The sequence below is a fragment of the Mauremys reevesii genome, linkage group 22 (assembly GCF_016161935.1).
Source record: "Mauremys reevesii isolate NIE-2019 linkage group 22, ASM1616193v1, whole genome shotgun sequence".
Classification (NCBI taxonomy): domain Eukaryota; kingdom Metazoa; phylum Chordata; order Testudines; family Geoemydidae; genus Mauremys; species Mauremys reevesii.
In genome coordinates this window covers 19860009-19874349 of record NC_052644.1, presented here as the reverse complement: position 1 = coordinate 19874349, position 14341 = coordinate 19860009, and the positions used below count along the sequence as shown (strand labels likewise).

Below are 14341 nucleotides of genomic sequence, written 5' to 3'. Positions count from 1 at the left end.
TCTCGGTGACTCTGTGTCTGGGCAGCGCCCGGCCCGACGGGGCCCCGATCTCAGTGACTCTGTGTCTGGGCAGCGTCCGGCCCGACGGGGCCCCGATCTCAGTGACTCTGTGTCTGGGCAGCGCCCGGCGTGACAGGGCCCCAATCTCAGTGACTCTGTGTCTGGGCAGCGCCCGGCGTGACAGGGCCCCAATCTCAGTGACTCTGTGTCTGGCCAGTGCCCGGCCCGACGGGGCCCCGATCTCGGTGTCTCTGGGTCTGGGCAGCACCCGGCCCAACGGGGCCCAATCTCAGTGACTCTGGGTCTGGGCAGCACCCGGCACAATGGGGCCCCGATCTTGGTGACTCCGGGTCTTGGTCAACACCAGATGATACAAGCAACAAATAGGACTAACCTCAGGTCTAGCCCAATGAAAGCGCCATCCCTGTGTTTTCCATAGTACTTTATTTTTAAAGAGCGACTCCAGTAAAAATCCATGCAGTTGGGTGAGTTTTTTCATTGTAGCTTTTCACATTGAACTGGTTTGTTGTATTCTTCCTTTGTATCACCAGGACCACAACAGCTGGGTTGGGGGTTGGTTAGTTTTTTATTATTTTTTTTTACGTATTTTCTTTGTTTTTATATATATATATCTATCATTTTTTTTCTCTTTTATACGAAACGCACTTGAGACGGCTGACTCCCACTGGCTGACACGGCGGCTCCACATTTTTCTTTTTTTCTCGCTTTTCTGTAACTTTTTAAACTTTTTTTTTTTTTGGTCCTTTTTGATTTTTTTTTCACAAAAGTTTTCGAGTTCTTTTCGTTTGTTTTTTTTTCCCGTCTGGACGGCACAAAAACCGGGAAAGCAAAAATCGATCCCCCCTCTTCCCCTTTCCCACACAAATCCTCCCCTCCCCCCCCCCGTCTCCGTGAAATGAACAACTGAAACCGGGGGGGGGGGAGGGGCGGCCTGAGAAGAAAGAGAGAAAAATAAATAAATAAATAAATAGCTAACTAACCCCAAGCTAAACCCCACTCAGAACAACGGGAGAGGATTGTCTGATAGTTCCTCACCCCGGAAGGACTTTCGGGTAACATCGCCCCATTGGGAACAGGGGAGGATGCCAACCAAAGAGCAGGAGAGGTTACACTGCAGGGTATGAAAACTGCCACGTCCTTTGTCTGATCTTCCATCCTGGCTGTCTGCCGCCCAATGCGCTGATTGTAAGAGGTTGTCTTTTTGCTCTGCGTTCGTACAGCCCCTAGCACTGTCCTTCTCCAGGAAGCCGGACTCGATAAGGATGGACTTGGAATTGCTAAATCGCACACAAAGGCCCCTTGCCCCTATCGCGACGGGGTTAGAGCAGAGACAAAATCAATTTGGTCTCCGCGTGATGGAATTTCTTCCTCTCTTCTTCTCTGTGCATCTCCTCCCCACCCTGAGGCTGCTAAAAAAAATCCCCACACACACACACACACACAACACATGCACACGGCGCAAAAACATGTCAATAAACCATAAAAACGCAACACAACCCAACATGGCCTCTCCCGACGGCGCAAAATCCGGTATCAACAGAACCGATAAGAACCGAAACCTAAGAAAAGCTCAACACCGATTCGCTATAGATAGGTCTCTCTCTAGGTGTGTGTGTATATATATATATATATATATATATCCTCACACAAGGGAGTGGGGCTGGGGGAGAGGGAGGTTTTACGAAGAGGTTTCTAATTTTTTGGCAGGGGGGGGATTGGAAGACAACGGAAACAGGATGAATTCACTGCAGAGGAAATGAAGAGGAGTGAGAAGTTAGTCTTGAAGGATCAGCATGAGAGGGCGGCGTTTCTCAGATTGGGTGTCGGATTGCTTTAAAAACAGCTCCCCACCACCATCACCCCAGAGGTGGCTGCATCTTAGTGCTGGGTAAAGGACCCCTGGGTAAACAGCAGCCCCGCATCAGAGGTGGCTGCATCTCAGTGCAGGGTAAGGGAGCCTTTTATAAACAGCAGCCCCACATCAGAGGCAGCTGGGCAAGGAGTGCCTGTATAAACAGCCCCCATGCCCCACCCCAGCTGTGGTCGCATCTTAGTGCCAGGTTTCGAACCGCTGTTGTCCCGCGTGTGACGTTCATTTGAACAGGATACTTGGTCCTGCTTGGCTGGGGCGCTGGGGAAATCTGGTCCCCTGGGTAGGGTCCCGTACTGGGGGTCAGTAGATATTATGCCGTCGCTATTTCTTGGGAGGGCTCTTTCATAGACAGCCCGTATTGCTCAGAGGGGAAGTCACTTTCGTGGTCCGTATTTATTTACTGCCTGGGGAGGCTGGTTTATTGTGCAGGCCATCACCCCTCGGGGGGGGGGGGCTGGGCATTGCCTGTCAGCCTGTTTATGGTAGGGTCTCTATAACCGGACGAGGGCTGTTTAGTATATGGAGCATCTAGCTCAGCAGGGCAGTTTGTTGTAGGTCCATATTGCATGAGGAAATGGCTTATTTTATATCCCAACAGGGACCGTGTCATCTAGACTGCTTAGGAGAATTGTCCCTATGGGCCATGGGGGACAGGGAATAGCTACAGGGCAGGGGGGCCCCGGCCGTGCCACCGATCTTCCCCCTATAGGCCCTGGGGGGAAGGGAATACCCACAGCTTAAACCTAGACAGACAATTCTCCCACTCTGGGAGCCCCCATTAAGAACAGGGAAAGGCCGGGGGGGGGGCAATAAAACAGAGAGACACCCCTCCCCCTGAAAATACCCAGCATGCTGCGTTACCACCCCCCGCCAGCAGGGGGTGCTGGGGGTAAAGCTTTGGCACTTGAATTTGGCACGAGTATGAGCCCTTGGTGGGTTGGGGAGGAAAGGAGAGGGGGTATCTCTAGCTCATATCCCCCCCTTTCCAATTCCCTCCCCTCCATGTACAAACTTGCCCAGCTGTGAATATGGCACTGGTAAATTACAAGCCTCCCCCATTCTAACACAGCCACCCCTCCATGGTCCCCTGGAGACCCCCCAGCACTGAGACATAGCAGAATCCTCTCTGCAGGGCCCCTGGTCTCAGGACAGTGCTTGAAGCATGTCAACCAACTCCCATGCTGATCCGAACTTTTCCCACATTCTCCTGTGACCCGCATCCCATCCTCCCCGCAGATAGAGTCCGGCTGGGAAATTGCTTCCCGCTGGTGGGGAAATGGAAAGGAAAAGAGGGTAATGGTGGAGAAAGAAAGAAAGAAAGAAAGAAAGAAAGAAAGAAAGAAAGAAAGAAAGAAAGAAAGAAAACCAGTATTAGAAAAAACTATTGAAAGAAAGAAAGAAAGAAAGAAAGAAAGAAAGAAAGAAAGAAAGAAAGAAAGAAAGAAAGAAAGAAAGAAAACTAGTATTAGAAAGAAAGAAAGAAAGAAAGAAAGAAAGAAAGAAAGAAAGAAAGAAAGAAAGAAAACTAGTATTAGAAAAAAAACCATAGAAAGAAAGAAAGAAAGAAAAAGAAAACTAGTATTAGGAAAAAAACTATAGAAAGAAAGAAAGAAAGAAAGAAAGAAAGAAAGAAAGAAAGAAAGAAAGAAAGAAAGAAAGAAAGAAAACTAGTATTAGAAAGAAAGAAAGAAAGAAAGAAAGAAAGAAAGAAAGAAAATTGGCCCTAGAATGGAGAAAGAAAGAATTAGTAAAAGTTAAAATTAAAAAGAGAACAAAAGAACGAAGGAATGAATGAGGAATGAACAAACGAATGAACGCAGGAGGGAAGGAACACAGGGTTCGAAAGACACTTTGCTAAGAATGCCCCTTCATTAGCCTAACGCCCTCCCGCCCCACCTTGCGCCGCAGCTCCCCACGGCCGCTGTGTCCCTCGGCCCCATCCCCCTCCACTAGCCCCCCACCCGGCTGCCCCTACACAGGCGTGGTCTTCCGGTTGAGCGTGTTGGTGTTGGAGGAGGCATCCTTGCCCAGGGTGCCGGTGGCGCCGGCCGCACCGGGTCCTGTCACCGTCACCGTCACGCCGGGGTCCTTGGGGAAGGTGTTGTGGAGCTGCAGGAAGCCCCCGCCGGCCCCTTCCCGCTCGGCCCCGTAGAGGCTGCTGACGTTGGCCTTGGAGGGGTCCCGCGAGAGGGTGTACATGGAGATGTCGGTGGAAGGGAAGCCCTTGAGGCCCACGGGCGAGGCGTCCCGCGACTGCGAGGGCTCGGTGGAGCGGGAGCTGGAGCGGGAGCGGCGCCGGTAGCGGAAGCGGTAGCTGGGCAGGCGCAGGATGGCGTTGGAGGAGGACGAGGGGTTCTTCAGCAGCTCGGTGCGGCTCTTGCAGTGGGCCTCCCGGTTCTTCTCGATGTAGATGTTGACGGCCAGCACCCCGATCATCTCGGCCAGGATGAAGGACAGGCCCCCGAAGTAGAAGGACCAGCCGTAGGAGTAGTGGCTTTTCTTCTCGTCGTCCCGCTTGGTGCCCGGGTCCCCGGCGTTGGCCGAGATGTACACGATCACCCCGATGATGTTGCTGAGGCCTGGGGGAGGGGAGGGGAAGGGTGGGAGCCATGGATGGAGGAGGGGTGGGGATGGGGTGGATTCGAGGAAGGGTCAGAGGAGATGGGGGCCATGGATGGAGGAGAAGTGGGGATGGGGCAGATTTTGAGGGGATTGGGGTGGATTTGGGGAGGAAGGGGGAAGAAGACGGGGCAAACGTTGGGGAGAGGGTAGAGGTGGTGGTGAGTAGCCAGGGCAGGAATTGGGGGCAGAAGGAGAGGAGGGGGCAGGGCACAGAGAGCCATTAGGGAGGCAACCACGGAGCCCTCCCCCTACCCAGACTGCCCTGCGGGTGGGGAAGCCCCATCAGGGACCATCTAGACCCCCCCACCCCCGTACCCCACACCACCAAGGCTGGATCCTCCCTGTGTGTGGGGCAAGAGGAGGCTTCCCCAGACCCACAGCCCAGCCTCCATCACCCCTACACAAATGGAGTCCCAGGGGACTGTCAGACCAGGTTCAGCGCCCCCTGATGGCTGGAGGAAACTGACTTATCCTAGACAAGGTGGGGGGAGGCGAAAACTCCCCTAAAGGTGGGTCCCCTTTGCACTATTCTTAACCCCCCAGCTGTGCCCATGGGCTCCTCCCCCTCCTACAACCCTGGGCAAACCCAATGACCCGGGGCCATTGGTGGGGGAGCCTATTCCAGGCTCCCAGCGGTTCCCCTCCCCCAGCCCAAGATGCCCCATGAACTGAGCCAGGCACGGTGGGTGGGAAGCAAGCCCCGCCCTGACACGCCCCGCCCAACTAAGCCCCGCCCCCGACCAGCCCCGCCCACTCACCCGCAGCGACGAATAGGATCCCGGCGCCCAGGATGATGTTGCGCTTGGACTTGTAGACCCGGCTGGCGGCCACGCAGAACCCCCCCATCAGCAGCAGGATGGCGCTGAGGATCGGGAAGATGCTGGAGGCGCGGACCACACCTGGGTGGGGGGAGGGGAGCAGAAGAGATGAGTCAGGGAGGGGGGCTGGAGGGATCCCCAAAGCCGGCCTATTGGTGAATGAGACAGTGGCAGCGTTCTGGGACCAATCAGAGTCTCGGGTATTCTAGCATGCTGAGGCCAGTGGCCAATCAGAATCCAGGGACTTCCAGACCTCTGACGCCAACAGCTAATCAGAATATGGGATTTGTTTGTCAAGAGACACTTACAATACAGAGTAGGTCAACAGCCAATCAGAGTCTCCAATTTCCCAGTGCCTTGAGGTCAAGAACCAATCGGAGAACAGGATTGCTCAAGGTTCTCAACCTACCAGCCAATTAGCAGGATTACTCAAAGATCCGAAAGGATCGCACAGATTACAGATTTCCCTATGCTCTGGTGTCACAGCCAATCAGAATCCAATGTCTGAGGCTGCCAGCCAATCAGCATTCAAGGTTTCCCATCATTCTCAGGCCAATTGGCAAGCAGAGTGACACTGTGAGGCCAGCAGCCAACCAGAGCTGTGGATGTTCCGATGCTCTGACACTCCCAGCCAGTGAGAATCTGGGATTTCCCAGCATATTAATGCCACCAGCCAATCAAAATCTGGTATCACTCAGCAGTCTGAAATGAACCAGTCAATCAGCATCCGGGTCCATTCGCATTCTAAAGCTCTTAGCCATTGAGAGCCTGGGATTTTCCAGCCTGGGGAAGGACATTAAGGAAGCCAAAAGTCAGGAATGGCTGGTGTTAAGAATGCCTAAATCCCCTTAACTCTGCCCTCATGGAAAAAACAGGGTCTCTAAGGCTACCACCTCTTGCTATTCCTTTAGCAGAGGGCTCATTTCGCTCAGCGTATGGGAGGGAGAAAGGGCTGGGGCATACTTAATGGTCAGGTGTCTGCCCGAATGAAATAAAATAATACAATATTTTTCTCTTAAATCAAATCCCTTAAACACTGATTTTTCAAGACAGACAAATAGATATAGCTATCTGTCCCCACACGTACCCTTCTGTCCATCCATCCTCATACCCATCCATCCAGCCCCCCCATCCCTTTATCCATTCATCCTCATGCACATATCCAGCCGTCCATCCATCCCTCAGCTCCTATCAGACCGCTCTGCTCGATTCCTGGCCAATGGGAGCTGTGGAGCCGGCACTCGGGGTGTAGGCAGCGCACGGAGCCAGGTAGGGAGCCTGCCAGCCCTGCCAACACCCCCACACCCACACCAGCGATGGTCCTGGGCCACGCGTCACTGCCCACACCCCACAGCACCTGCAGCACGCCCGGGCTGCTCCCCCCATGAGCACCCATGGTGCCCCCTGGCCACCCTGAGCACCCACAGCGCCCCCTGGGCTGCCCCCCTCCTAGCACCTGTGGCACCCCCAGCGAGGATTGGTGAATATACTGGTTTGTGGGACTTTAGTTTAAAATAATTGGTTAAGATACAGCTAAGCAGGACACAAATTTCAGTATATAAACTGGAGTCCAAAGGAAAGTTCAGAACCCAACTCCAGGACACAGCCCAAGATCAGAGCCGCCAGATCTCAACACCCGACCAGAAACTGGAGCCCCCGGACGACCTGATCCTGACTGGCCACCAGGAAAAGTTTGTCTGCATTATTGGGAGTGGTGCTTAGCGTGTGCATTCTGTTTTGGTAACTGTTAGTAAATAGAGGTTAAGGATATTACTGTGTAAGACTCTTTCACTGGTAAAAGGTCTGGCAAACCTGGAGAAGATTAGGCCCTGAGCCCTAGGAACTGGGTACGGGTGGGAGTGCCTAAATTAACTGGATTACACCTTGAGTCCACCGAAGGGTAAAGGTGGGGTGCCATAGAGTATGTGGGTAACACGCTATCTATATGCAGAGAGCCTTTGATAATAGCTCTTAGAGGCGTGAGCTGCCCCTATTCATGCTGAGTGGCGTGTTAACTCTGAAACCTAATGATGACCATAAAACCTTGAACCTGCCTCACTATTATAATTTATTTGTATCTTTAAGTAGCAACGAGAGGCCTTAACTGAAACTGGGGCTCAGTCGTGCCAGGAGCTGCAGTCACAGAGTGACTGAGACAGGTGCCCCATCGCACTGGGCACTGCCCCGAAACAGAATCGCTGAGATCAGGGCCCCGTCACGCTGGGCACCTGCCCAGATACAGAATCACTGAGGTCAGGGTCCCATCATGCCGGGTGCAGCACAAACCAAGAGACAGAACCTCCCCCTAGCAGCTGCCAATCTAGATGAGAGAGAGGAAGTATTCCTACATCTGCTTCTCAGCCCTTCACGTTGCACGTTTCATGGCTTCTTCGCAGATTGGTTGTTGTTTTTTTTTCTCGTGCGTGTGGAAATGGAATTTCCCAGGTTTTTCTTCTGCAATTCCCTCCCCCCCGCAACCCTCCAAACCGAACCATCTGCTTCCACCAGCAGGCCGGAAAAAGGAGAGACAGCCCGAAAGCTAAGCCAGCTCCGGGTAGGCTGCTCCCGGCCAAATCAAAATGGATTTGCACAGAGACGTAGAAAAGAACTAAACTGGCCCAAGGGCAATTTCGCTGCCAAACTTCCACTCTGGCGCCCCGGCTGGTGTGGGTGCCAGCACCACGTTTTTAAAAAGACGTCAAAGTTTACACCATTTGGGGGTCCATCCTGAGCTATTCTGCCCACAGCCTCTGCACTTCCAAACTGCTTTAAGGCACAGCCTGGAATGGCAAACGAGGTTGGGCCGGGAGCACAGACGGGGCCTGGGGTATTTAACCCTGGAAGGAGAACAATGTGAGCATCTTTAAAAAAGGGGGCTGGGAATTGGAAAGTTCAGGCGACCTTAGCTAGAGATGGGGACAAGCCGGACTAGACTCCAATTCCTTTCCAAGTCAACTTCCCACCTGTATTATAGCTGTCGGGAACCCCAAAGCGGAGACGCCCCTGCGTCTCCGTCTGCATTTCAGCCCCCAGGAAGATGCCACGCTGTGCACTAAGCAGGATTCCCGCTCCAGCACCTGGTGCCCGAGCACGGCACAGGGCCATTGCTGCAGCGGGGGAGCCCCATGGATACGTACGCAGGAGATACTCTGCGCTGTCGTGGTCGTAATCTGTGTCCTCGGGGAAGTGGTTAATTTTCACGCACACCCCCCTCTTCAGGCCTGCAACGGAGATGGAGAAATCAGAGTCTGGGGCCTGTCTCCCACCCAGTACCTGGCTCAGACCAATGGGGACGCCGACGCTGCGAGCTTCCCCACAGCAGTGCCCAGACGGGGACATCGATGCTGTGAGCTTCCCCACAGCAGTGCCCAGACGGGGACATCGATGCTGTGAGCTTCCCCACAGCAGTGCCCAGACGGGGATGCCGATGCTGTGAGCTTCCCCACAGCAGTGCCCAGACAGGGATGCTGATGCTGTGAGCTTCCCCACAGTAGTGCCCAGATGGGGACATCAATGCTGTGAGCTTCCCCACAGCGGTGCCCAGATGGGGACATCGATGCTGCAAGCTTCCCCACAGCGGTGCCCAGATGGGGACGCTGATGCTGCGAGCTTCCCCACAGCAGTGTCCCAAACAGGGACGCCGATGCTGCAAGCTTCCCCACAGCGGTGCCCAGATGGGGACGCTCATGCTGCGAGCTTCCCCATAGCGGTGCCCAGATGGGGACGCTGATGCTGCGAGCTTCCCCACAGCAGTGCCCCAGTGGGGGTGCCGATGTTGTGAGCTTCCCCACAGCAGTGCCCAGCCCGGGATCCCCAAATGAAGGTACCTTCCAGGCAGCATATCCTCCAGAGGCCAGAGTGGGTGAGGCCCCCTGGGTCCTTCTTGTCCTTGTGCGGCATCTCCTCGCTGGAGATGTTGGTGGTGTTACAGATGAAGGCGCGGGCGTAGAGCCAGTAGTCGGTGCCGATGGCGATGGTCATGAGGCCGAAGGCTGCGAAGGCCCCGACGGTGGTGAGGAGGATCTGAACCCCCTTCTCACACCACACCACCCTCTCCTCATTCCAGCGCTTCAGGGACTCCAGCTTGACAGGGGGACGGGGTGGGGCCACCCACCCAACCAGACAACGGGGACTTCCTAGCACCAGCACCCTCCTCCCCACTCGTGGCTGGGGACAGGGGATCGTCTCTGGAACCCAGGAGTCCTGGGTCCTAAAACTCTCTAACCACTAGACCCCAATAACCTCCTACAGTGGGGGATAGAACCCAGGAGTCCGGGCTCCCTGCTCTAACCACTAGACCCCAATAACCTCCTGGAACCAGTGATAGAATCCAGGAGCCCTGGCGCCCAGCCCCCACCCTGCTCTAACCACTAGACTTCACTCCCCTCCCAGAGCACAGATCTTCTTCCTTAAGCAGGTGTCTCCTTCCTCGGCTTCAGTCCCTGGTTCTGGGCTGGAGGCCGAGTGGGTCGAGGGGTGCAGGCGCCCGTACTGGCAGCCCCTGGGGCGATTCCATGGGTAGCGCCAGCCCACTTGGTCTCTCCTCAGCGTGGGGCGCGGTGACAGCCGACCTGGGGGTGGGAGAGAAATGGAGGAGGAAGGAGATTAGCCGGGGATGGGCAAGGAGATGGCCTGACACCCAGCACCCCTCCACATGCCCCTCTGACATCCAGCACCCCCCACACCCCTCTGACACACAGCACCCCCCCTGCATAGCCCTCTGATACCCAGCACCATCTGCAGCCCTCTGACACCAGCACCCCCACAGCCCTCTAATACCCAGCATCCCCCCGCATGCCCCTCTGACACCCAGCACCCCCCCACATACCCCTCTGACATCCAGCACCTCCCACCCCCCTCTGACACCCAGCACCCCCACACCCTCTGACACCCAGCACCCCGCATGCCCCTCTGACACCCACACCCCACACCCCTCTGACACCCAGCACCCCCACATCCCTCTAACATCCAGCACCCCGCATGCCCCTCTGACACCCAGCACCCCCACATCCCTCTAACATCCAGCACCCCCGCATGCCCCTCTGACACCCAGCACCCCGCATGCCCCTCTGACACCCAGCACCACCACCCCCGCATACCCCTCTGACACCCAGCACCACCACCCCCGCATACCCCTCTGACACCCAGCACCCCCCCGCATACCCTTCTGATACCCAGCACCAACCCCATCCCAATATTCTATTCCCCCCACCAGCCTGCGCTCCTAACACCACCTCCCTCCCTGATCCACCCCCATGGCCTGTAAACTCCCCCTTCCCCACCCTGCGGCACCCTGCTGTGGAGGGGTGCTGGGAGACTGGCAGCCAGGACTCCTGGGTTCTCTCCCCGGCTCTGGGAGGGAAGTGGGGTCTAGTGATTAGAGCGGGGGGGGGAGTTGCCAGGACTCCTCGGTGCTGGTATTGGCTCTGTGACTTTGGGTCTGTCTCTTTCCCTCTCTTAGCCTCACTGAAAACACAGGGAAACTGAGGCAAACACTGTTTGCACCCCGTCAGCATGGGAAGATGAAGATGGGCAGGGTATTGGGGTCCATGAATGCTCCCCCTGGGCATCGAATGCCTCGAAGGACAAAGCGAGACCCACCCCAAGCCCGATATTCCTGTGTCTGGAGCATGATCCCTTGGTCGGGCTGCATCCGGCCTCACCCCAAATTTCAGCAATTCTTCCAGGCACCAAAGAGCAAAGCCCTATGGATCCCGGGGAAACTGGGGAAACCGGAAGAGGAAAAGTGGGGCCTGGCATCTGCTTAGCACAGCCGGTCGCCTTCAGCCAGGCCTGTGGATCAAAGAACCAGCTGCCGGCAGAAACCGAGGCCTCCCAGTGGAGCAGCACCCCCGAGCCAGCTCTGCCCAGTGTCCCAGGAGAGAGGGCCACGTAGACACCCTGAAAGAGTGATGTCCCAAAACAAGGGAAAGGAGTGAGGAGGAGAGACACAGATGCCTTGTCATGGGGGGAGGATAGATAGATAGATAGATAGATAGATAGATAGATAGATAGATAGATGAGTGTGTATGGGATGATGGATGGATGGATGGATGGATGGATGGATGGATGGATGGATGGGGGTACGGGGATGGATGGAGAAACAGGGAGATGTGTACAGGGATAGATAGATAGACAGATAGATGTACGGGGATGGATGGAGAGATAGGGAGATGTGTATGGGGATAGATAGATAGATAGATAGATAGATAGATAGATAGATAGATAGATAGATAGATAGACAGCTAGATAGACAGATAGATGTACGGGGATGGATGGAGAGATAGGGAGATGTGTATGGGGATAGATAGATAGATAGATAGATAGATAGATAGATAGATAGATAGATAGATGAGGTGGATGGATTGATGGAGGTACGGGGATGGATGGAGAGACAGGGAGATGTGTATGGGGGGACAGAGGGAGAGAGAGAGGGGGAGATGTGAATGGGGATAGACAGACAGACAAACGCCTCCAAGCCCGACCAACCCTGCTCTCCTTGAATCTGTATTAACTCCTCAGCGAGGGGGAGGTCTCTTTGGGTTCTCCCCCACCCCAGGGATCTGCCTCTGTGTCTGGGTGCCTTCCTCGCCAGCTCACCGTGCATCAGGTCCATATTCCTCCACATCGGCTTCCCCCCGCCCCCGTGCCCTCGCCTCCAGCCCCCACGAATCCCCCCTTCCTCCCCGCCCTGACCCCTTATCCTCTCTGTTAGCTCCTGGAAGATGGGGACAAGGGTGCGGTTCCGACATGTGCCATTTCCACACGCGTTAGCCACGGTTCACAGCAAGTGTGCCAATGTGTGTGTCATTTACACAAGCGCCTGCCACGAATCGTGTACGTGTCATTCCCAACACGTTCCACACGCACACGACTCCGGCCACGTCTCTCCCTTCCGGTTCCGAAATGGCAACCCCTGCCTCGTCCTCCCAGCCCGGCTCCTGTCTGAGGGTGTCAAATGGAACACAAGCATGTGGGGGACACACACAGAGAACATCACACACACACACACACACAAACGTCACACTGAGACACACACACACAGACAACATCACACCAAGACACACATACCATCATGTCACACATCATACACAGACACACACACCCCCCACCACCGAACATCATACACACACACAGACCCCACACTGAGACACAGACAGGACAGACAACATCACACACAGACACACACTTAACCAACCTGCTGCCCAAATTAGTGAGTTGCCAAGAGGTAGGGGTGTGTGTGTGTGTGTGTGTGTGTGTGTGTGTGTGTGTGTGTGTGTGTGTGTGCTGCTAATCAGCCCCTCCACACGGCTCCTTCCCTTCCAATATCCCCCCCTCCCCTCCCTTTGTGCATTTCATGCTTTCTTTGCAGCCGCCTGGAGATGCAATTTCCTTCCCAGATGCAGAACACGGTCCCTCCCCCCCATCTCCGGCAGCCAGAACCCCCAGCCGCCCCCGCATCCCCGACAGCCATTGCCCTGACGGCTTGCAATAAAGCGACCCCCTTCACCCCACCCCCTTTTCACTTGCTCCCAGGTGCATTCATTAGCCGCCAACATTCCGCCCCGTGCGCCTTGCGGCCAGGAAATCGCCCAGCAGATCTGTTGCATTTTCCACGCGCGTTTCCTCTGTCCCCCTCCCCTGTCCACACCCCGAAACTCCAGCCACTGTGCAGGACTGGGGCTCACTTCCCCTGCACCCCACCCCAGGCAGCCCCCCAAATCCAGCCACTGTGCAGGACTGGGGCTCACTTCCCCTGCACCCCAACCCAGGCAGCCCCCCAAATCCAGCCACTGTGCAGGACTGGGGCTCACTTCCCCTGCACCCCAACCCAGACAGCCCCCCAAATCCAGCCACTGTGCAGGACTGGGGCTCACTTCCCCTGCACCCCACCCCAGACAGCCCCCCAAATCCAGCCACTGTGCAGGACTGGGGCTCACTTCCCCTGCACCCCACCCCCGTACAGCCCCCCAAATCCATCCAATGAGTTTCACTGAGGCTCATTTCCCCTGCACCCCCCACCCCCGTACAGCCCCCCAAATCCAGCCAATGAGTATCACTGGGGCTCATTTCCCTGCACCCCAACCCCATACCGCCCCCAAATCCATCCAATGAGTATCACTGAGGCTCATTTCTCCTGCACCCCCACCCCGTACAGCCCCCCAAATCCAGCCAATGAGTATCACTGGGGCTCACTTCCCCTCCTTTCCCATCCCTGTACAGCCCCTCCAAAATCCAGCCACTGAGCATCTTTAGGCCTCATTTCTTCTCACCCACAAAACCCCCCAAATCCATCCACTGAGCATCTTTGGGTCTCATTTCCCCTGGCCCCCCAAACGCTCCAAAAAACATCCACTGAGCATCTTTGGGCCACATTTCCCGTGCCCCCCAAACACCCCCAAATCCATCCACCAAGTGTCCTTAGGCCTCATTTCCCCTGCCCCCCAAACACCCCCAAATCCAAGCGTCTTTGGGCCTCATTTCCCCTGCCCCCCAAGAACCCCCAAATCCATCCACCGAGTGTCTTTGGGGTTCATTCCCCCTGCCCCCCATACAATCTCAAATACATCCACCAGCCCCTTCGGGGCTCATTTCCCCTGCCCCCAGACACCCCCAAATCCAGCCACTTGCGTCTTCTGGCCTCATTTCCTCTCCCCCAGACACCCCCAAATCCATCCACGGAGTGTCTTTGGGGCTCACCCCTGAATCCATGCACGAGCCAATTTCAGTCTCCCCGCCCCAGCTCCTGCCCCCCAAGGCGCGTGTGCAGAGGCTGGCACGACCCCCGGCTCTTTGGGGTCCCAGGCAGCCCCCCCCCGCAGCCGGGGGGTGCAGAAGCCGAGGCCGCGCGGGGGGGGGTCGCCTTACCGTGCGGATGCAGAGTGGGGTGGGGGGGTCTCTGGTCCGGCGCCGGCCCCGGGAGCGGTCAGGGGGCGCGGGGGGCTCCGGGGCGCGTGGCGAGCTCGGCGGGGCGCAGGGCGCGGGCGCCCGGTCCATGCCCCGCTGC

At 56.0% G+C, this 14341-nt stretch overlaps 1 protein-coding gene across 1 annotated transcript; it reads right to left on the bottom strand.

The window, feature by feature from the left end:
- Nucleotides 1-3865: 3865 nt before the first annotated feature.
- On the bottom strand, nt 3866-9556 carry CACNG8 (calcium voltage-gated channel auxiliary subunit gamma 8). The gene is made up of 4 exons (XM_039510153.1): nt 9162-9556; nt 8472-8555; nt 5275-5415; nt 3866-4473 (listed from the first exon to the last, which is right to left on the bottom strand). Exons 1-4 carry the CDS (start codon nt 9313-9315, stop codon nt 3866-3868), a joined length of 987 nt encoding a protein of 328 aa, XP_039366087.1. The 5' UTR covers nt 9316-9556.
- Between the last annotated feature and the right edge of the window lie 4785 nt (nt 9557-14341).

Coding starts and splice junctions, on each gene's coding strand:
- CACNG8 (XM_039510153.1), bottom strand. CDS start 9,315: ATGACCATCGCCATCGGCACCGACTACTGGCTCTACGCCCGCGCCTTC. Junction 5,416..8,471: donor CAGCGCAGAGTATCTCCTGC/GTACGTATCCAT, acceptor CCCCCCACCCAG/GTGTGGTCCGCGCCTCCAGC. Junction 4,474..5,274: donor GATCCTATTCGTCGCTGCGG/GTGAGTGGGCGG, acceptor CCCCTCCCCCAG/GCCTCAGCAACATCATCGGG.